The sequence below is a fragment of the Papio anubis genome, chromosome 10 (assembly GCF_008728515.1).
Source record: "Papio anubis isolate 15944 chromosome 10, Panubis1.0, whole genome shotgun sequence".
In the NCBI taxonomy this organism is placed as follows: domain Eukaryota; kingdom Metazoa; phylum Chordata; class Mammalia; order Primates; family Cercopithecidae; genus Papio; species Papio anubis.
In genome coordinates, this window is record NC_044985.1 from 85,422,253 (window position 1) to 85,446,252 (window position 24,000).

At 38.5% G+C, this 24,000-nt stretch overlaps 1 protein-coding gene across 3 annotated transcripts; it reads right to left on the reverse strand.

Annotated features, from left to right (window-relative positions):
- Positions 1-357: 357 nt before the first annotated feature.
- Positions 358-23,728, reverse strand: TMEM237 (transmembrane protein 237). Of its 3 annotated transcripts, none has more exons than XM_003907812.5 (13): positions 23,583-23,728; positions 21,154-21,185; positions 20,515-20,519; positions 19,220-19,276; positions 16,976-17,113; positions 13,539-13,659; positions 12,281-12,438; positions 9,927-10,050; positions 9,124-9,315; positions 7,966-8,039; positions 7,213-7,306; positions 5,913-6,034; positions 358-4,506 (listed from the first exon to the last, which is right to left on the reverse strand). In XM_003907812.5, the coding sequence occupies exons 1-13, from the start codon at positions 23,622-23,624 to the stop codon at positions 4,439-4,441; spliced, it is 1,227 nt and encodes a 408-aa protein (XP_003907861.1). In that variant the 5' UTR covers positions 23,625-23,728; the 3' UTR covers positions 358-4,438. The 3 variants fall into 3 exon arrangements, with proteins under 3 accessions (XP_003907861.1, XP_003907860.1, XP_021779575.1); XM_003907811.5 differs by lacking the exon at positions 23,583-23,728 and adding an exon at positions 22,875-22,992; XM_021923883.2 differs by lacking the exon at positions 9,124-9,315.
- Between the last annotated feature and the right edge of the window lie 272 nt (positions 23,729-24,000).

Consider the following 24,000-nt stretch of genomic DNA (forward strand, 5'->3'; position numbering starts at 1 on the left):
ATTAGTCCTTTGCAGCAACGGATGGAGTTGAAGACCATTACCCTAAGCAGACTAACACAGAAACAGAAAGCTAAATACCACATGTTCTCACTTAAAAATGAGAGCTAAACAACCAGAACACATGGACACAAAGACGAGAGCAACAGACACTGGGGCCTACTTGACGGTGAAGGATGGAAGGAGGGAGAGGATCAAAAACTACCTTTTGGGTACTAGGCTTATTACCTGGGTGATGAAATAATCTGTACACCCCCACAACACAAAATTTACCTATATAACAAACCTGGACATGTACCCTTGAACCTAAAATAAAAGTTAAATTAAAAATTTAAATAAATACCAACAGAACAAAACCAGGTAATTCCAGAACTTTTTTATTGTACACAAAAATCTAAATTTCTTAATATGGAAACCAAAGGTCTACAAAATGTACTCTCCTAGCTTAGGATCATTATTTATTCCTCTTATTTTTGGAATCTATTTCTTTTATTCAAGGACCAGCTCAAAGGTCAGCTTTTAGTTAACTCCTATATCCCCATACACACATACCCTAAAGGCAGAGTTAACTGCTGTATCCAAGCTACTTCTTGGCATATCCTTGTCAGCCTAAATAACAGAGAGGCAGACTCTCTGAAAGAAAATGTTTATTCAGGAATGGCATTGCAATGAGAATACAAGTGCCACAGTAAACTATGTGCATATTCAGGGAGGTAAAGGAAGACAATGGTTTTTAAAGCAAAAATGATTGTTTTGAGAGAATTATCCTTGGCTACAAGGATCAATAACAAGGATGTTGCCTTTTGGACATTGGACAGGCAGTTGCTGGGCAAATGTCCTCATAGAAGTCTTTTTTGTGTGTCAGGTTGTGATGGCCTTTGTGCAAGGTGTGGTTTTGTGCAGTCTTTTATGATAGTCCTCATTATCAGGCATCTGTGCATGAAAATCCTCCTTTCATGGCCTTCCCCAGCTCTATTTGTTAGGATTTTTAACACAATGACTACAACTTGATTTTGACAACTTTCACATCCTGTTAGTGGGCTCACACTATTAGTTGCTAATCTCAAAAGATAAGAGTTCTTTAGGGGCAGGAACCTGCAACTCACCTTGCGCTCCTAGAGTACATGGCCCAATATCCCAAGGCCCTTAACACGTTTGTCATTATTTCAGATTTATACTATGTGGTGTGTTAATTACTGCACCCAATGAAACTTGCTGTCCAGCAGCTCACTCTGTTCCTAGGGTTCATGTTATGCAACATAAAGTAAACAGCATCACAGATGAAGTTATCTTATTTTTGTAAAAAATCTAATCAAACTGCTTGACCTAACCTCCAGTCTACAGGAAATTTAGGAGACTGAGGAACAAATTACATGATGTCATTAGGAAAATGTCAGACAATTCAAAAATGTAGGTGAGACACTCTAAAGCAAAACTAGTTTGGACTCTTCACAAAATTGTCATGGGAAATTAGTTGGTACCACCAACTCTGGAAAACAGCTTGGCAGTTTCTTTAAAAACTAAATATGTAACTACATACAACCCATCAATTTCACTCCTGGGCATTTATATCAGAGAAATGAAAACTTAATGTTCACACAAAAACTTGTACATGAATGTTCACAGCAGCATTATTCAGACTGGAATGAGCCCAGATATCCTTCAATAGGTCAATGAGTTAAACCAAACAAAACAGTAAAAAGAAATGAACTATTGATACACACAACAGCTGAGATGACTCAGAAAAAAAGAGATGAACAGAAAAAAAGTCAATCCCATAAAATTACATACTGTATGATTCAATTTATAACATTATTGAAATGACAGAGTTTTAGAAACTGAGCTTTTTGTACCTGGCCAAGGGCTTTGATCAGCGAGGTGCCCCTGTGTTATCTATCCAGGGCAGTGCCTCACCAGATTGGCAATAAAAGTATTTTAAGTCAGTGAGTAATGAGAAACCATGATGCCTTACCAATTGGACTGAATCAACTTGCATGTCAACCTAGTCCACTGTAAGCTGGAGAAAGTTACATGAATTATCATCGACAGCCTTAGCAATGTGCCTCAAGTGTCACTGTGAGATCATTCCCTACTTCCTGGAGACATGCATTAGCAGTGAACTTCTTCCAAACTTCCCAGTCATCACGGTCAAACAATCTTTGAGAGACACCAGAAACATCAGAGAAAACATTGAGTTCTCAGTACAAGTCCTTCATCAGGGAAAACATTGCGTTTATACAGGGCTACCAGCTGCTCGGGTTTATGTGCCTCCTGGGTCATTAGGAGATCTGAAGTCTAAGTTGTACGTCCCAGACCTGGAAGGATTCAAGGCAACTATGCCCATGCCAGTTACATATTATCAATGTAGCCAGCTTTCCCAAGTGCATTCCACAGCAGCTCTAGCCTTCTTTATTCTCTAAGATATATAGCTTTCTATTGCTATATATAGCTTTCTATTGTTATATTAGCTTTCTATTGCTGCCATAACCAATCACCACCAATTTAGCAGCTTAGTCAACATACACTTGCTATCTTATAGCTCTGTATGTCAAAAGTCTGACATGGGCAGCACCAGGCCAAAACCAAGGTATCCACAGAGCTGCATTCCTTTCTTGGCTCTAGGGGAGGATTTGTTTTACTCATTTGGGATACTCACAGAATTCAGTTCCTTGCAGTTATGTGACTGAAATCCATTTCCTTGCTCATTGTCGGCCAAGGGCCATACTCAGCTGTGAGGTCATCACTCTCCTTGGCTCATGGCCCCCTCTTCCATCTTCAAAGCCAGCAATGACCTCTCTGACCACAGACATAAAAGGCTTTCTTGTCTGCTTTTAAGGACTCATAAGATTACACTGGACCTTTCTGGATAATACAGGACAATGTCCCTGTTTTAAGGTTCATAACCTTAATCATATCTGCAAATCCCTTTGGCCATGTAAAGTAGTATATTCACAAGTTCCAGGGATTAGGACATGGACATCTTTAGGAGACATTATACAGCCTACCACAATCCCCCACATTGGCAGCAGCTTTCTCACATTTCTCCTTGATGACACTGCTCAAGTGTGCCAAGTCTTGGCTCCAATGAGCATGGCTTTCCTGAAGTTTGCTGACGAGGAAGATTATGAACTCCTATACTGCCAGCTTATTGCCAGAATGAAAACCATTGCTGGTCACAGTGAAAGCTGGAACTGGCAGGATGCCTTCAGAATTGCCAGCAAATTGACAATTCTGTGACAGCAGGGAGAATCCCTTTTCGGCAGCTCCAGCCTTACAAACAGCAAAAGAGATTCCTAGTATAAAGTTCACAGCAAATTTAGACCTATTCTCAGGGTCAACCATCTCTATCATCAATTCGTCAATCCTCTTCTGTTCCGTAACATTCAGTTGCTTGCTAATCAAGGTAGGCCCAATAGTCTTATTGATGTGCTTAACAGCCTTTGAAACATTTTTTTCCCATAACTAGTCTTCTCCTCATCTTGAGCTCTAGGGTCTCACACACAACAGCTGAGGTATCACTGGATATAGTTCTGAAGAGATCTTTTCCAGTGCAGGACCCTATCTCAAGAGTGGGATTTCCTGGAAAGCCAGAAACCTGTCTGACAAAGAGCTGGAGTACAGAGATGGTGAATTTCCACTCCTATTTCTTGTCACTCAAAAAAAAGAGACACAGGAATGTTGCAGATGTCAACTGGGAGCCCACAAGCTCACAGGTCTCTCCTTTATTCCCGAGTCTTGCCCTGCTCAGCCTCTTTTACTACATAGATTTTTTAAAAGCTCCCTCTATGATCCTGATGTACAACTAGATATGAGAACCAGTAGTACAAATTATAGTAAGAAGCAACTTTTTAGTTACTTCTAGGTAAAAATTTTACATTATAAAATTCTTCAAACAGAAGATACATTCCCTTTTTATTGGCCATGATGTAAAGCATCTTTAAAGCTAAATTATAATTATTACATGATACTCAATCACTAAGCCAGTTTCAGAAAAGATAAATTTCATATTTCAATTTATTCAGTAAGGGGAGGTCAAAAATGAAGGCTTTTTTCCCCTTCTACCATATTCACTAAATTTATGTTTAAACTTGATATATATTTTATAACACTATTTAAGTTATGGCTTTTTCTCAACCAGTGCTTTTTAAGATAATAGTTACAAATACAACTGTTTTGAGAAAATAGGAAATAAACACTTTCACTTGCTGGTTTCTAGTTCATTATTCCCTTTGTCATTAAGATGATAATGCTATACAAATTAATATTTGGACATAAATAACAAATACAATTTTAACATTTTTCATAATATTGAGAGATGTTTCAGTATTATATAATCAAAAAAATCTATTACAAATACACATGTATACATCTTATAAAAATACATTTAAAATCAAAAGTGGGACAAATACTGAGTCACTATTCTTCCAAAGGTTAGCTGGTATTATGAAGAGGCTTTGATTTCTTTATCTTTATCAGGATATTCTTCCACCTCTGAGGAGAACATTAACTCTGGAGAAGAAAATGAACAGATCATAAAATTGTTTCCCAGTGCCTCCAACAGAGTTGTATAGCTTATTTATAGTCTTTTAAAAATTGACATAGAAAGCCCTCAATAGATTTCTTGACAGTGAAATCTGATTTCAAAGGTAAGCTGATAACAAATGTACAAGTTTTACATTTTAAAATATTTAAATTTTAAATTATGAACCCCTTAAAAGTAAAACATAATAGGGACAATACACAAAATCCTACCTGGAAATTTAAGTCACTTAGATAATCAAAGATCATTAAACAGCTAAAAGGTCTAATTCTACAGTGATGGGATCATCTAAAATATAGGGGACAGATACAGAGGAAGGACCTAGAACTAACAAGAGATATGTGCCAGGATAGTTTAAATGGGTCATCCCATTTCATCATCAAAACAACCCAATAAGCCAGGTATTATCACTCATTTTATACTTACTTTTAAAATCTACATGTTGTATGACTAACATGGCCTTAAAAGAACAGGATTCTGGAAATACTAAGTAACACACACTTTATGATTTAGACTGAATACTGCAAAATCCAGATGCAGTTTTGATGCCAGCCACAATGTAGAATGTTATTAGCTGACATTTTCTACATTTAAACTATTACTTAGCATAGATGTTGGCGAAATTCTCCATGCTAAGGCTTCTGAGGCAGATGGGTTGTAAATAGTTGATCAAATCAAAAATAAAATAATAACCAAGGTCAAGAAAATATCCATAAAAGATGTTCAAGGGTCAAACTGTTGAACACTGCCCAAGCAAACACAATTTACAATACAAATACTAAAAAGTTCCTCAAGTAGCATAAAAGTTTAGCAGTTCGCTAATATGATGATTCTTCTTCAGGTGTTCCAGAAGGGGTCTGGGAACTAGAGATGAGTGAATCACTGCACACTGAGCATGTTAAAAGTAAGAGTACTAAACACTGTGTTAGACAATGAAGAGTTACGAATTTGTACCAAATAGAGGAGGTAAGAATAATTAACTTGAGTATGTGTCTGACAGAAAGGCTATGTAGACGAAGCATGATTTATTTCAAAATTAAGAGATACTTTCATCAGCAGGAAACTAAGAGAAGTAAAGAGCAAAGACTTTTTCTAAATTACTTGAAGGGTTCCAAGAGAAGAAATACCTTCTGAATATGCACAAGGGCCACAGACGCCCCTCACTAAGTAGTTCCAGACTCCAGCCCTCCTAGGCACTCCTCCCTGCTTCTCTTGGCATTCTGTTACACCACTTTATTTTCTCTCTGCTTGTATTATTTTAATTTAAATGTGTCTTTGTGACTGGAATATTATAAGCTATACATATTAAAAGGAGGTTTATAAAACCATTATAGAAGATTTCAGGATATTCTTATACTATTTTTTTCTTTAATACCTTCACTAAGATCCATGCCTGGCCTATAAGACAAAAATAGCCAAGATAATCCAACCAGCAGAGCCACCACGAGATTCACCACAATCCATGGCTGGAGAATCTGTTCCTCAATTCCTGCTTCCCTAAAAAGGTAGAAATACTCATTAGAAGTACCTTCAGTTTGGTTCATATATACAAATATATCTATTTTAGGAACTTCAAGAAAAAACAGCAGTCATCTCCTAGAGAAATAACAAGTAAAGCGTGAAAGAAAATATAATTTCCCTGTAAAATATACCACATATATAATGAGAACAAGGGTTCAAAGGTTAAACTCTAAACAGATCTGCTCTATACATTCACATAAATGCAAAGTTAGTATTCCCAAGAAAATTTTCTAAAAGTTTTCCTTCCAACTACCATGACATTACTCATCAATAAAGTATATTTGCTTTTTCTTTACCTAATGTCCCTAGCCACTCTCTCAAAAAAGACTACTTTTGGATGCCACATTCAGCATTTGGGGGAAAAAAAAAAAGATTGCTTCTCTGAGTTTAATGAACTAGAATCTCAGCTATCCTGTCAACTTCATGGCTGGCCACTGATTTGCAGATGTTGGCTCTCCCTATTCTGCTCTTTCTAGCATTGCTTGGTTTTCTGAATCTATCCCAGCTACTCACTCCTATCACTGTTCTGGGGTATGAAACTCTCTGATAGTGGGTAAGAATGCAGGGCTCCTTCCGTCCATCATATGATGACTTATTGTAAAACTATAACTTGGCTGGGCGCAGTGGCTCACACCTATAATCCCAATACTCTGGGAGGCCAAGGCAGGTGGATCACCTGAGATGAGAAGTTCAAGACCAGCCTGGCCAACATGGTGAAACCCCATTTCTATAAAAATACAAAAATTAGCCAGGCGGGTGCCTAAGTAATCCCAGCTACTCAGGAGGCTAAGGCTGCAGAATCGCTTGAACCCAGGAGGCGGTGGTTGCAGTGAGCCGAGATAGTGCCATTGCACTCCAGCCTGGGCGACAAAGCGAGACTCCATCTTAAAAAACAACAACAACAACAACAGCAACAAACAAGAAAAAACTATAACTTGAAGATCTAAAACAGATTTTAAAAGGAAGATATTTCTTTAAAAATGCAGGTGAATATAACAATAGTTACCCATTAACCAAAGGAATAAGTATTTTCTTGCCATAGATTTGGAAACAAAAACAGAGCCTTCATTATTTGTAGATGAAAAAGAATGGAAGGATAAGAAAAATTGCTGTTATTGCCATTAACAATTGCTAATGTCATTGTGAATTCTTACCAGAGGCTACCATTAACAGAAGAAGGTGTGTAAAGGTGGATTCTGTCACTTGTCATTTGCTGACTCAGAGATAGTATAAGAGCAGTAAAGTACACTGAAAAAAAGATAAATGAAATTACTAATAATTTTTAACAACCTGGTTTATTTTGAATTTATAGATTAATATCGAAAATAATCTGTACTTTGGTGACTGATGATATAAAAGAAATTTATTTTACCAAATAAACATATTTCAATAGGCCAGATATCCTTATATAAATTTTTGAGAACAACAGGTGCAGAAGGATCTTTTGAGACGTTCACTGTTTCATCATTAGAACTGACAAGAACCTAGATCTTTTTAAAAGTTAAATGACTTGCTCAAGGTCCTAAAATTAGTTTTATTAATATTCTCAAAACTTAGAACAAAATGCATTCCAAATAATCAGAAAGATATAAAATAGTGTTTGTTATTAAAAGGCCGTACCATCTGAATCTGTTTAATGTCAAGTAGAAAATACAAAAGTTAAAAAGTAAGTAATATAGTACAATAAATTAAGCTTTTCAAAGTTATTCAGATGAACCTCTATTGAAAAATAATTCTATCAACATTATGCCTATTATGTTTCTAATTACAAATTCACTGACCATCTATAGGTAATGTTTATAAGGAGCAGTAATACAACTTTAAAAAAAAAATTAACATTTTTCCTGGTTCAAAATTATGGTATAACTCAAGTATTACACAGTTACCAAGTTAAACTGTTTACTCACAGAAAGATGCTAAAGTTGTAGGATCCAGGGCCAAAAAATTTCGGATTGCTACTGACATTTTAGCAAAGTCAATCCTAGAAAATATAAAAGCTTCTTGTCACAGTGCAGTTGTAAACTTTTTAACAAAACTTTACTTTCTTGACAACAGTTTTTTCCTTCTCTATTCTAATGCTACCACATATACTATTACTAGGTTTTAAGTAGCTACAGTGTATACATAACACACATGACAAAATTATCTTATTTACAAAGGCCACATCAAACATCTAACTAGACTACTTTGGACAACATTCCTTTGGGGTTAAGACATTCTAAAGAAACTTAAACTTGATAAACAAAATTTCATTAGTTTCTACCTCTTTCTATTGCCCATATCATTAGGCTCTAATTAGGTGGGTTTTTTTTTTTTAAACGGGTTAAATTGTGTTCCCAAAAAGATATGTTGAACTAACCTGGAGTACTTATGAATGTGACCTTATTTGGAAGCAGGGTCTTTGCAGATGTAATAAAGTTAAGATAAGGTCATTAGGATGAACCCTAATCCAGTATGACTGGTGTCCTTATTAGAAGAGATACAGATACAGAGATACACAGGGGTAAAGCGCTGTGTGACGATAGAGGCAAATATTGGAATGATGCATCTACAGCCAAGGAATGCCAAGGATTGTCAGCAACCACTGGAAGTGAGGGGAAGGGCATGAAACAGACTCTCCCTCAGAGCCCTCGAAAAAGGATTCAACCCTGGCCACATCCTGATTGCAGACTGCTCGCCTCCAGACCCGCGAGAGAATAAATGTGCCGTTTTCAGCCAGCCAGTGTGTGGTACTTTGTTACAGCAGTGCTGGGAGACAAATACAAATGCTCTGAGTCTTACCTATACCTGATTTAGATGATATTTAGGAACTTCTGAGTTGACTACATTTGGATGAAATTTTGGACTTATGAACTGATGCTGGAATGGGTGAAGTCTTTTGTAAATATTTTGTTTACAACAGTCTCATCCCCTCAAAAAAGAACAGAAGTAGACTGGCCTTAAAACTTTTTGAAGTAATATTGATACTCTATAATTCTATTTTGAAAACTGTCATGGTCAGTGACACATTTTGCTCAGCATTTCCTTCTGAAGAAGTTAGACAGATCTGGAGTCACAGGCATTACCTGTCAAAAGCTGAAATTGTACTCAGAGCCAAAAGCAAGTACAGAAGACTCTGGAATGGATACGCTAGAGTCTTGTATTGTTGCAGAAGGTTTGAGAGGTTGGATAGCTGATCTCCTGCTAGAACATATATCACAACAATATTCCACACAGCACAGCCAGCCAAGAATCCATGAGAAAAGAGACCAATCATCCTGAATGGTAAAGGGTTTGATTATTATACATGAATTACTAAAGTAAAAAGCTAAAACATGTTTAAAATCTCTTCATATACAAGAATAAAATTCAACATTTCATGACAAGTAAAAGCAAGCTCTTTCTTTTTAGTTACACTGATAGGTAGATCATTCAATTCCAATAGGATGTTTAAAAAATACACCTACCGGCCGGGTGCGGTGGCTCAAGCCTGTAATCCCAGCACTTTGGGAGGCCGAGACGGGCGGATCACGAGGTCAGGAGATCGAGACCATCCTGGTTAACATGGTGAAACCCCGTCTCTACTAAAAAATACAAAAAACTAGCCGGGCGAGGTGGCGGGCGTCTCTAGTCCCAGCTACTCGGGAGACTGAGACGAGAATGGAGTAAACCCGGGAGGCGGAGCTTGCAGTGAGCTGAGATCCGGCCACCGCACTCCAGCCTGGGCTACAGAGCGAGACTCCATCTCAAAAAAAAAAAAAAAAAAAAACACCTACCTACCATTTTAAGTGGTCATTTCGTTAACCATATTGAACAACCAATAGGCTATTTTTTTCTTTAATTACGGAACTCAGTTAACATTTAAGAAAAGTCCAACAAAAGCAGCCACCTGAAAGCCCGGTGCACCGTAAGTGCCACATCTCTGGTGGTCCAGGAAGGCTTCATGTCCATTGACACATCTATGTTTTCTGTGGTCTTTATCAACTCTGAACGGTCAGCAGCCTGGAATCTCCCTAAGAACACATAATGTAATTACTAACAACTAGGGAGAGAGAACCCTGGTAGCCCTTTCTTTTTTTTTTTTTTTTTTTTTTTTTAATTCCACACTCAGGAAGCTGCAAACTAAGACTGAAATATTGCTGTTCTATCTGAAAATTCTCCTTGACTCAGCACCTATTTCAGAAAGATCTTTACTTTGGGTTCCTAAAACATAATTTTTCATCTTGAAGAAAAATAAGCAATGTCAGTGTATTTTCTTCTCAATCCAAAGTGAAGTAACAATTTCAGAAATCAATTATATTTAATAAAAAATAATGAACTTTCAACCAGAATAAAGTCTAGAAACCTTTAACATGACCTAGTCTACAAAATTCTAATTTAGAGACTTTAGAAGTATTAAAGTTTATATGCCTATACTACCAAGGTAAGTCAATATTTGAAAACTACTTTAAATTTCTTAGAAAAAGATGTCAGGATGTGTAGCATGGCTTTCTGGGATGACAGGAAAGAAATGGGCTGCTTCATAAATTTCTCTTTAGAACATTCCTGTGAAGAACATCAGTTCAAGAGTCAGCACTGCAATATTGTATGAGCAGGGCTTTAGCCTTTTTACTGTTGATTCAGAGGCTCCTTCCTGTATATCTAGTAATCCACAAATAGACCTCAGGAAGCAGGAAAGGTTCCATTTCAATTATCCTCACCAAACCCAGTTCGCAGGTGTTTTGGAGGATGAAAGACGGGGGTGTGACAATTTTCCCTAAGAAAAGACAACTTCCGGGCAGACAGCAGAACCACTGGTGCCTTTTATGGCCAGTTATGGCCAGTTACTCTAGCAGGGAAATTTCTATGCTAAGTGAAATAAGAATAAAAATGAGGATTAAGTGATACTGCTTGAAAAAGAACTGGAGTAAATTAAATGGCCACATGGTAGATGAATAAAACCACATGACTAGAAGTCATAAAACCACAGTTCAAGTCCCAGTTCCACCCTAACCAACTGTGAGACACTGGGTAAGTCAGCCAGAGACCACAGGTTTCTTATTGGCCAAGAACTGCAAGATCCCTTAGATGGGATCTTATGAAGTAGAGTTCTAAAGCAATGCATACAAAATCTAAATTGTAAATTTTAAGGACTAACCTTTATGTTTTAGATGAGTTCTTTAGGCAGCATATCCTTAACATATCCATGGTAGTATACAGTCATGATCATGCTTTGAGTAGGTTTTTCTTAAACACTGTGTTATAGACTGAATGTGTCCCCCAAAAATGCATATGTTGAAGCCCTAACCCCCCAGTGAGTGTGAGGTCACTGGGAGGTAATTAGATTTTGATGAAGTCATGAGGATGAAGCTCCCATGATGAGATGAGTGTCTTTTTAAGAAGAGGAAGACACACCAGAGCTCTCTCTGCCACATGACAACACAGTGGCAGCCACTGGCAAGCCAGGAAGGGGCCTTCTCCAGTAACCGGATCTGCTGGAACCTTGTCTTGGACGTCCTAGTTTTAGGAACGGTGAGAAATAAATGTCTGTGGTTTAAGTCACTCAGTCCGTGGTATTTTGTTATAACAGCCTGAGCTAAAATACACTGCAAACCTAGTCTCATAGCCAGTATACATTATACAATGTCAGCACTATTTTCCAAAAGAATATACAGCTATAATGTTGTATTTCTTATTTAATATGATAGTATCATCATGTATTTTCTCTCTAATTTTCAGATGTAGAATTTATATCATTATCTGTCCCACCACAACTACCACCAATTGCAGGAAGCTGGTAAAGTACAAGAAAGAATAAAGAATCAGGCAGGGGTGGGGAAGATCTTTACATTACCCATAACCCCATAAATCCAGAAACAACCAGCATTAATATTTGAGCCTATTTCCTTCAAGTCTTTTGTCCTATGTATATAGATCAAACTGTGTGTGTGTGTACACATGTGTACATGCTCTTTTATCAGAATCTTTCCATAAAATGAAAAATTCTCCCTAAACATGATATTTAATGGTGAAGAATATTATTATATAGATACACCACAACTTACTGAAATCATTCCTCTCCTATTTCACATTTAGGTTGTTTCCAGTTTTTCACTCTCATGAATCATAGCATGATGACTAGTTTTGTGTATAAATTGTTGTACATAGTTTTGCTTAATTCCTTAATTCAGATTTCCAGAAGTATAAAGGATATCCTTGTACAATTTTTAAGAGTTCATATTCTAAAACAAGGCATCTACTTACGGCTTTTTTCCACAAATACTTTGCCTACAGGCTGGCTAATGCCAGTGGGTGCAGTGAATACAGACTGCTGTTCCAGAGTAGTTTGCTCATCAGTGATAATGTCTTCATCTTCTACTCCTAGCTCATTGGCATACTGTAATTCTGCTGGTTGGGTTTTCCTGTAATAAAGAAGTATATATGAAAAATGGATGATTATTGAATACTCACAGACTTACATACGGAACTAGCTATAAATATAATGGAAAAAGCCCTGGACTTGGAGTTAAGAAATTTGATTTTTACTCAAATAAATCTGTTATTAACTATTATGTGCAGCAAGTCACTTACATTTCTGAGGGCTTCAGTTTTCTCATTTGAAAATTGAAGTGACTGAACTAATCTGTAAGCTTCTTTCCAAATTTAAAATTGTATGATTCTCTGTAGACACTGATATGATTTAGCTATGTCCCCACCCAAAATTTCATGTTGAATTGTAATAATCCCCACCTGTCAAGGGACTGTTCTGGTGATAGTGAGTTCTCAGGAGATCTGATCGTTTTATAAGGGGCTTCCCCCTTCACTCAGCTCTAATTCTGCTCCTTCCTGCTGCCCTGTGAAGAAGGGCATGTTTGCTTCACCACCTTCCACCATGATTGTAAGTTTCCTGAGGCCCCCCAAGTCATGCTGAACTGTGAGCCAATTAAACCTCTTTCCTTTATAAATTACCCAGTCTCAGGTATGTCTTTATTAGTATTGTGAGAACGGACTAACACAGACATTGATCACTATTTGTAGGTTCATTTTCAAATACAAACAATAGTGCTATATATATGCCTTCCAGTGTTATTTCTTTAAAGTATACTTTACTCATTTTATCTTAATGCTAAAACACAGTTTTACTTATTGCTGAAATAATCATAGTTTGAATTCTGTTAACATAAGAAAATAAATCATAATAGCCTATTTCATTATCTTTAATTTTTAAATATCCTTAATGTTTAATTTTGCTACTTATATATTCTATTTGTGTTCCTCTTTTTAAGAGATGGCTCTGAAGTTTTTTTATTTAAGTACAATCTTAATTTTTTAAATTTTCTCAGTGGTTTACTCTTCTCAAATTTATCATTAGATTGGTTTAACTGATTTTTTGTAATAATACTTACCCTAGAGGTACACAAATACAAGTATGTAATAAGACTTAATGAGAAGCTACTGTCTGGGAACTCCAGACAAAGTATCAGGGTAATCCTGGAGAATAGTTAGAAAAATAAATTCTTACTTTGTCTTCCTCCGAGGTTTTTGAATAACTGCCTCCTCAGCTGGCTCTGCATCAATACCATTTTCATTTCGTAATAAAGATGAACTAGATGCCTTATTTTGAGTGGAGGAAGTCTCCAATTCTGAAAACAAAATAAATTTAACTTTTCAAATAACTAAAACAGAAAAAGAAAAGTAATGTACAAGACTTGTATAAGAGAAAAGAACTTCAAGAATTTTAATTGGGCAAAAATATTTTCACTATCTTACAAATTTTTAATGTCTAAAAAATGTTATACTTCTAAACTCCTAATGTAAAAATTGAAATTGTAATGCCAAACAATATGAAAAAAAATTAAGTAACCCAACACCCAGGCTGTGTTGAAGATTCCCAAGATTATCTCCAGGTTCGCTGACTTTCTAGAAGTGCTCACAGGACTTGGAAATCATCACACTCACAATTATGGTATCCTACAGCAAATGAATATAAAGCAAAATCAGCAAAAGGAAAAAGCACATGGACCAAGTCCAGAGGAAACCAAGTACAAGCTTCCAAGAGTCCTCTATCAGTGGAGTCAAATAGGATGCACTAATCTCTCCAGTAATGAGTTGTGACAACACATGTGACACATGTTCTACAAGGGAAGTTCATCAGAGACAGTATCCAAGGTTAGGGGCTAGTCACATAAGCTTAGCACATACCAAAATTCTGGATGCCCAGAAGGGAAGCAGATGTTCAGCAAAAATCACTTTGTATGCACAAATGCACAGTGAGCCACCTTATAATTTAGGGAAAGTTTTCTATCAGTGTAGGGAGCTGTTTATTATCCAAGTTCCCAGATGCCAGCTAAGGGCCAATCTTATCAGCAGGCCTTTCCAAGGATAGCAGTCTCAGGTCTGCTATATTAACTCTTTTCTGTATACAGGGTAGGTATGAAGTTTAAATGAGTCAGTGAAGCCTTCTTCTAATCCACTAGCTACTCTTCCTATCTGGAAATACTAGTTCCCTGGAATACCTTCAAGACCTTACAATTCTATTGTAATAAAATACTTACAGCCTGGACTGGAAATATAATGCAAGCAGTAGAGCCTACCATTGGTCATCCTGAACAAAATAAACAAAAACACAATTTTTAAATCCAGAAATTTAGAAAGTTGACCTGCCAGGCTTGGTGTACTTTGGAATGGCAATGACAGGTCCTTTTTGATCCAAAACTTAGTTGGGTCCTGAATTTTCTAAAAAAGGTCATTTCTGTAAACATACTTTTCACAAATTATAAAACTAGGTATTGGTATCCATCTTGATTTTTAAACTTGTATCCTAACTAACTTACTAAAAGGGAGTTTTAATTAAACTACATTTACTGTCACTAATGAAATAAATTGTAGAGTTGTTACAACTAGTCTGAGCACCATTTCTGTCTCTTTTCCTTCTTCTGCCATCATCCGCCCCTTCCTTCTCCTCATAGATCCTCAGTGCCCCCAGGCACTGTGGTATCCCACTTCAACTTGCCTTCCAAAATTATGTTCCATTCTCCTGACTTTTCTAGTTCCTGCCCTTCTACTCCTATAATTCTTCCATCCAATCAAGACACGCCGTTTTCTAGAAGGACAAGTAATTAGGAAAATTAATTTATAATAAATTATGAATAAGGGCTGATGTTAATAGGAGAGCACTAATCTCCCCATCTTTGTTCCTTCCCTGAGTTTTACTCCAAAACAACCCTTTGTCCTTTTTCTAATTATTATAAAAGTCATAACACTCAAAATATTAAAAATTAGTAAAATATAAATGAAGGAAGAAAATTTTAAAAATCATACTTCCTCCTTCTAAAACTTCTACCACTGCAACACTGCTATATTCTTCCATTCTTTTTAATATATAGATGTATGTACATATTTACGTTCTGGGTTGCACTGTGCTCCAAAAAAAGATACGTTCAAGTCCTAACTCATAATACCTGTGAGTGTAACCTTATTTGGAAATAGAGTCTTTGCAGATGTAATCAAGTTAAGATGAGGTCATGCTAGATTAGAATGGGCCCTAAATCCAATGACTGATATCCTTATAAGAAGAGGGAAATGTGGACACAGATACACAAGGAAAAATGTGAAGATGGAGGCAGAGATTGGCATTATGCCGCCACAAGTCAAAGAATGCCAAGGACTATCAACAACCATAAGAAGCTAGAAGAAACGGCCGGGCACAGTGACTCATGCCTGTAATCCCAGCACTTTGGGAGGTCGAAGTAGGCGGATCACCTGAGGTCAGGAGTTCAAAACCAGCCTGGCCAAAATGATGAAACCCTGTCTCTACTAAAAAATATGAAATTAGCTGAGCATCATGGCAGGTGCCTGTAATCCCAGCTACTCGGGAGGCTGAGGCAAGAGAATCGCTTGAACCCAGGAGGCAGAAGTTGCAGTGAGCTGAGATTGCACCACTGCACTCCGGTTTGGGCTGTAAGAGTGAAACTCCATCTCAAAAAACAAACAAAAAAAAGAGGCTAGAAGAAACAAGGAAGGACTCTTTTCTAGAGACTTCAGAGGGAGCATAGTCCTGTAGACAACTTGATTTTGGACTTCTCACCTAAGAACTATGAAAAAATAAACTGTTGTTTTAAGTCACTCAGTTTGTGGTAATTTTTTATGGCAACCCTAAGAAATTAACATAGTATATTTTACAAAAATGGGATTCTCCAATACATACTATTTTATAACCTTTGTTTTTTGATTTAATAATACACAACTGATGATTATCCGTGTCACCCTAACAATCCTTTTAATGAGTACAAAATGGATAAAGTATGATTTATTTAGCCAGTATCACACCGTTAAATATTTGGGTCATTACCAATTTCTACTCTTATAAATAATGTTGCAGTTAACATTCTTTAATTACTGCAGCTATTGAATTTACTACTATTCCCAGAAATCCGACAGGCTGTATCTATGCCCCTATGAGCAAAAAGCATGAGTGCACCCATTTCCCATCAATATTGGATTTTATAACTAGAAAAAAGCATTGCCAATTTGATAGGCCAAAAAGTGGTATAGTATTTTATTTACCTTGTGAACTGCCTGGGACAGAGAAAGACTGAACAAATATTAGTTGTTGTTTCATTATGTTATTGTTAGTACAGAATCTACCATTTCCCCACTAATCTGAAATGTCCATTTCATCATTTACTAGGTTTTTCTATGCACTGAGATCTGAACTTTCTGTTTAGTCCTGCATTTGTCGCCCTCCTCTCACAATCTATACATATATGATCAAAAGAGACCTATAAAGTATTCTTGGCTGAAGCCATTGGAGTTATTCTAGTGGTAAATATTTTAAACATAAAAGCAAGAAACCACCTGTCGGATATTGATAGGGGGGAAAAAATGAGCAGAGAGGTTTTTATCGTGTCACCAAAATCACAACTGCTATCACAACCTAACCTTGGTTTCTTCACGTACCAAGAGGTAGCCTTGTCTTTTTCTGTCTTCTTTGAACAGGAGCCTCTGGGTGCTCTTTGAGTTCTTTAGTTGATGGCTCACTGCCCTCAGAGGGCCTTCGACCAGCAGTCTGAGCAAGACCTTCCAAAGAAGCACTTGCTATAGAAAAACAGAGTAGAAAAAAATGAGATTACTTGAGCAAAGATCACTGAATTTTAAAAAGATGGAGGAAAAGGTAACTAGAATGTTTCCTATAGAATAACCCCATCTCTTTCAGAACTAATTGTCCCCGAAATCTTTCCTTCCTCTTCACCTTTGGGATTTAAGTTAGGAAAAGAAATAAATGAAGGAATACGAAAGGCTGAGGAAGAAAAAAAGAGGGGGTTAAAAAGAAGAGCAAAAGACAGGAGGAGGAGAAATTGCTTCAGAACATCTAGAACTTTGAAAAAGGTGGAAAACACAATAAAAACTGACAGAGAATTCTCTTACTTGCCTCTTGCCTTAAGAATTTTCATCAGCCTCTATATAGTAAAGTCCTTCATTAATAAGTTAAAGAATGATAAAGTCATCATGGATAATTGGAGTTAGCAGGTAATTTATCAGTCTCTTCATTTGGTCATTCACTTCAACCTCTTTCCTCATGAAATCTTTTAAAAGAATTTCAACACATTTTGGCAGATTTGGATTTTACCTGACTGCATTCCCTTCCTTGCTTGTCTGCTTCACAAAAGAAGAAGCAGAAAGGCACCGGGCGCAGTGGCTCATGCCTGGAATCCCAGCACTTTGGGAGGCCAAAGCGGGCGGATTACCTGAGGTCAGGAGTTCAAGACCAGCCTGACCAACATGGCAAAACTCCATCTCTACCGAAAATACAAAAATTAGCCGGGTGTAGTGGCATGCGCCTGTAGTCCCAGCAACTCAGGGAGGCTGAGGCAGGAGAATCACTTGAACCCAGGAGGTGGAGGTTGCAGGTAGCCAAGATTCACAGCATTGCACTCCAGCCTGGGCAACTGAGCAAGACTCCATCTCAAAAAAAAGAAAAAAAAGAAATAGAAATGTATCAATAAACAAATGAAAAGATGTTTAACTTCACTAGTATTTAGAGAAATGCAAACTAAAATAAGCTACTTTTTGCCCATTAACAAAAAAATTTTAATGATTGATATTGTCCAATGTTAAGGATTTAGAGAATGAGACACTCTCGGACTCTACAGGTAGCAAGATAACAACTAAAGCTTCCTTAAGGTAATTTAGCAGTCAATCATACCAACAACGCACGCATCCTGCACCTAGCAATTCCACTGCTAGCAATCCATCCTACAGAAGTACTTCTTCCCTACCAGCCACTATTTTATGCAGAACTGCAACACTGTTGGAGAGAAAAATTGGAAATAACCTAAATAAATAACAGACCAGTGATTATGGTACATTCTTATCATATAATACAATGAAGTCACTGTTTAAGAATACATAGAACTCTATGTATTAAGAAACAAAGACAGTATGTATGATTCCTTTTATGTTTTTCTTGTTGTTGTTTGTTTTAAAAAAGGAAGAGCAACCACAGAAACCTTTTAGGAGTGTGAGAAGTCACAAGTAAAGAGTGAAGTTAAAGGATCAGGTAAAGATAACCTTGAGGTTTCAAGCCTGAGTGCTGGGAAAATGGCAGGTTCCATTAGCAGAAAATTATGAGATGTAAAAAATTATTTATTCCTAAAGGCGATGATGAATTCTAGATGTTCTGGGTTTAGAGTTACAGATGCAACTTCCAGGATTATTAGTGGATGACTAGGACAAAAACGAGTTCTGCTCATGACTGAAGCTTTACTATTTAAATGATGATGTGGCCATGCTTTCAGACTCATGCTCTAATGTAGAGATAATCTGACTGAAGTGAGATTTAAGAACTCTGTGTTTCTAAATTCAGTATCTTGTTCAAGGGTCTGGAATCAATCATAGCTTAAAACCATGTATGTTGTCTAGGGATAAAAGATCTTAAAGAGTTCAGGAATATCATGGAAGTAGGAGCTTAGATGGCACCACCTTCTATTCCATGAATGCATCCAGATACTCCTCAGGCTACCCACTGCCCTGCACCTCACCACCACCAGGAATTCCACTGCTTCTAACTGGCCTTAATTCTATCCTCAACGAAGTGGTGATTCTGGGCTGCTGGGGCCTTACTTCTCCCTGATCTGTGATGTTTACCATGCCTGAGGTCCTGGGAAAACTTGTGATCCCACACAACAAAGAATAACATCTTACCTGGTGTGTTTTTTGTTCTGGGCTTCTTTTTCTTAGGACGACTAAGTGGAATATCATCTATAAAGCAGGGGAAAACGTCAACAGAAAAGGCTGCCTAAAATTCAGTGCAGAGAACAATCAGAAGAGAACTTTTAGCAGGGAAGAATTTTCCCTCTCTTCCCTGGGCCCAGCAAACTTTTATAGATTAGGGGAAGAAGGCAAGAAATTGAGAAGACCAGAGAGCACCCACACTGTGGTACCAGTAGCACACTGCGAGTCAGTAATGTTAGAAACCATGACACAGAAAGTGGGTTCAACAAATATTCATCTGATCCCCTACATTTCCCAGTCCCCTTGCACATAGGTGTGGTCTATGACTGGTTCTGGCCTATAGGCTGTGAGCAGGTGATCTGTGTCATTTCAGAGCCAAACGTTGAAAGAGCCAGTGAGTAATCTGTCAGCTTCTCTTCCCTTGTTGTGGTGACTGAGGAAGCCTCATGTTAAGATGGTGGGACCACAGCATAGAAGTAGCCTAGATTGCAAGCCAGGCGCAGTGGCTCACGCCTGTAATCCCAGCACTTTGGGAAGCCAAGATGGGCAGATCACTTGAGCTCAGGAGTTCAACATCAGCCTGGCCAACATGGCAAAACACTGTCTCTACTAAAAATACAAAAAGTAGCCAGGCATGGTGGCACACGCCTGTAATCCCAACTACTCAGGAGGCTGAGGCAGAAGAATCACTTGAACCCAGGAGGCAGAGATTGCAGTGAGCCAAGATTGCACCACTGCACTCCAGCCTGGGCAACAGAGCAAGATACTGTCTCAAAAAAAAAAAAAAAAAAAAGAAAAAAGAAGTAGCCTAGATTGCTATACCAATAGTAAAAACGTAGTGAAAGGCAATTGTCCCCAGTTTTTGCCATAGCGGAGTTGGTATTAATTAGAAATAACCCTGTGTGATACTAAGTCACTGAGATTTGGGGGTTTTTAGTATGGTATAACCTTGTCTACTCTGACTAAATGAGACAAAGGAAGGTGCAGTCCTCGTTACAGAGCTACAAACTAGCCAACAGTTGTGTGCTCGGTGACCCCATTCAGGGATGAAGTGCTTTTATAATGGCAAGGTCATCTAGTGCTATGTATTAATGACAATTTTTAAATGGTAGTCATGGGAGATTATTTGACAAAAACATATTGTAGAATTACAAATTACACCATTCAGATTCGGTTTTAAGATAAACAAACCAAGGAATCAAACTAATTTTTGAACACCAAATACTATATTTAGAAAATTTTATATTCACATTAAACTAACTCACCTTGACTAACATGTCATGTAACACCAAACAAATTTAATCAGCAGGACAAAGACAAAAAAGGAACAATTAATTAGAAACCTGTTAATATTCACAGTGAAAACTGACTTAAATCATTACAAATTTAAAATAAAATTAGCTTTCATGTAATAGCTAGTTTACAGACTAGTTTACTGTTTATAATTAATAAGCTGTTTAATAACACTACTAATAAAATAATGTCAATATTTTCTGAACCCACATATACATATTCTCTACTGTCTATTAATAAAGTGGATTAAGCAGATTAAGAACTCTTACTTGTCACTGATTAAAATCAGCTTAAACTCTGAGGAAACTATTCTCACAAACGAAAGATCAGAATTCTGATTTAAAAAAAAAAAGACACTAAAACAGTTAGAAAGGGAATGGATCCATTATCCTACCATGATGATATTCAGGCTTTTAAATTTAACATTCAATTATAACTGTTATTCTTATAATTCAAGGATTTTTCACCTTTAAAATTTCAGAAAATCCCTAAATTTTTCAGAAGAGTTTCCAGAATCATTGTAATTTTGCAATGATACTAGTTAATTTTTCTACTGTCTTCATTTTCCATTTTTAAAGCTGAATAATGAAAGTACTGTAAATTATGTTTACCTTGGCACAGGTGGAAGGGCTCGTGGAGGACGCTGTGGGGGAAAAAAAGAAATTTGCTTGTAAGTAAAAGCCTAGAGCATCTTTACTTCATGTATCCCAAACACCATAAAGCTATTCTTTTTTTTCTTTTTTTTTTTTTTTTTTTGAGACGGAGTATTGCTCTGTGGCCCAGGCTAAAGTGCAAAGGCACGATCTTGGCTCACTGCAACCTCCATCTACTGGGTTCAAGCAATTCTCCTGCCTCAGCCTCCCAAGCAGCTGGGATTACAGGCACCCACCATCATGCCCGGCTAAGTTTTGTTTTTTTAGCAGAGATGGGTTTTGCGATGTTGGCCAGGCTGGTCTTGAACTCCTGACCTCACGTAATCCGCTCACCTTGGCCTCCCAACGTGGTGGGATTACAAGAGTGAACCACTATGTCCGGCGAAACCACTTCTTTCAAAAGTCTGTTGTTCAGACATGACAGAAAAATATAATGGATCGGACCAGGATCTTCAAATCTCTTGATAATCTTGTTCATTAGTGAAACCTGGGAGGTACTGATGAGAAACATGGGCAATTTAAAATTTGTTCTCCCATTCTAAATTTCATATAAAATTATTTCCTTCCTACATTCCTTTCTATCTCTAGGCCAGGCCCTTTTCTAAGCATTAGGAGTACACTAATGAACAAAACGGAGAGAATTCTGCTTTTATGGAACTTACATTCTAGTGGTTATTAGAAACAAGGTTAAATATATATAATATATACTATATATTATATGCAGCATGTGTAACATATATATGCTATATTTAAGACATATATCTTGTATACATACCTTGTGTATATATACACAAACACAAACACACAAAACGTAATGAATGAAGGAGACTGAGTGCTACTTTTGTTAGGGAAAGTTTCTCTGAGATATTTGAGCTGAGACCTGAATGAGAAAGGAGCAACCGGAACAAATGCAAAGATTTTTAGGTTAAATTGGGCCTGGAATATTTCAGGTAAAAGGACAGCAAGGCTGCCGCACAATTGCCAAGGAGGTAGGCAGGAGCCAGATTTAGTTAGGGCCTTGCAGACCAAGGCAAGGAGTTTGGATTTTGTTTTAATTCAATGGGAAACCAATGGAGGTTTTAAACCACATACTAACACAAATTTTTAAAAGGCCACTTGAATATACTGGGAAGAATGCGTTTTAGGGCAGAAAGAATGGTGGGGGGAACCCTTCTAAACGCTCATTTATATGAATAAGAAAAGTGTTTGCAGTCAGAGAGCATTACAGTTGAGAAGTATTTTCAGAATCAGATACTAAGAGAAATGCCTAGAAGCCAATTTAATGTTCCAAGTATCTCATGCTGCTTGCATAAGACATTTATTCAAAAGGGTTAAATTTTAGACATTTTTGTAGTTTGTCCCATTTAGCAATCCATTCGTTCGAACAGTAGATTAATCCAAGTACTACAAGATTAGGACGAGGCAAGCTCCCGTAATACCATCCAGTAGTCAAAATTACAACTGGAAAAGAATGACAATCACGGGAACGCGCTGTTGTTCTACAGATGCTACGAAACGCGCGCCATCGATCCAAGGACTCAGTTCACGTAACTGATTTCAAAAGTCCCGCAAAAATGACGTTCCACCCACCCAGAGACCCAACCTCTACTCCTCAAAAGTAGGACGGCTCAACTGAAGACAAAAATCCTAACAACTAAAAGTAGCTAAGGCTCGCTTACCACAGGATTCTTCCCCATTCTGTGTTTAGCCGGCCTCGGCAGCCGCCGGCCCGCAAGCACAGGGCGCCCCACCCCTCCCGGCTCTGTCGCGCGCGCAGGCGCAATGCGTCATCGGGCAGCGCCCGGTGGGTAAGTTGGGGTGAGAGGCGCGCAGGGACCTGGATTGGCCAGTCCAGGCTAGCCCTGCCAAAAAAGGGGCCTCTGAGTTGGGGTAATGTGCCCAGGAGCAGAGATTCGGCGACCGTGGCGCTGCAATCGCAGCTTTCCCGTGGTTTCCTGAGTGGTCGCGGTGATTTGTTTGCGGGGAGCGAGGCGTGAGGGAAGACCTTGGTTAAAGGACTCCGCAGGCAAACAACGATCTTTTCTAGGCAGCTACTGCCCTCTCGGAGCGGGAGTCTATGAGAGGCCTGGCTGGAAGCCCCAGCACCCGCCGGGCGCTGGGCCTCAGAGAAGTGAGGCGTCGTCGTGGCAACGCGGGCTCAGGTCCCCGCAAACTTCATGCCAGGCCTCTCTCCCCTACTCCGGGAGTTGGGTCCCGGCCTCGCCTGGGTCTCCGTCCCACTCCTGTGAATGCTGGAGGGGCGGACGCGCGCACCCCATGAGCAAGGCTCTCCCTTAGTGATCCCCAGCTCGTTAGCGCCCCCCACCCCGCCAAGTGTAGCTGTTTACCCGCCACCCCTCGAGGCCGACGCGCCCCTCGCCGCTCACCAGGTGGCCCTCCTGCAGCCGAGCCCCCGAGTCAGCCCTCATGGTGCTCTCCCCGCGGGGCTTCCCCGGCGCAACCGCCGGCGGCCCGAGCCCAGCTCCCCGGGACGCTGCAGCCTGCGGGACGCCGGGGCTTTGTGGCGCCTGGCGAGGCCGCCTCCCCGTGAGCCAGGTCCCCGCCCGCCTCTGCCCTGCCAAGCATTGCTGGGTTTGGGACGAATGTGTTTACTCTCTAGGACCAACGAGTCTGTGCGGGCCTGGGTGTGTGGATGTGTATTAATATAGGCAATTCTCACATTTTCTCCGATTGCTTACCCTTCATCCCACAACTGTGTAAATCAAATTTGGAAAAACTTTTTCTTGAAGAACCTTAAAATCAAATCTGACCTAACATAAATATCACTACAAACTACTTAATTTG

Excerpts from the sequence above, each read along its gene's own strand:
- TMEM237 (XM_003907812.5), bottom strand. The coding sequence starts at position 23,624 with ATGAGGGCTGACTCGGGGGCTCGGCTGCAGGAGGGCCACCTG. Across the intron at positions 8,040-9,123 it reads ACAATTTCAGCTTTTGACAG|GATTGACTTTGCTAAAATGT; the intron begins GTAATGCCTGTG and ends TATATTTTCTAG. Across the intron at positions 7,307-7,965 it reads TACAACTTTAGCATCTTTCT|TGTACTTTACTGCTCTTATA; the intron begins GTGAGTAAACAG and ends TCTTTTTTTCAG.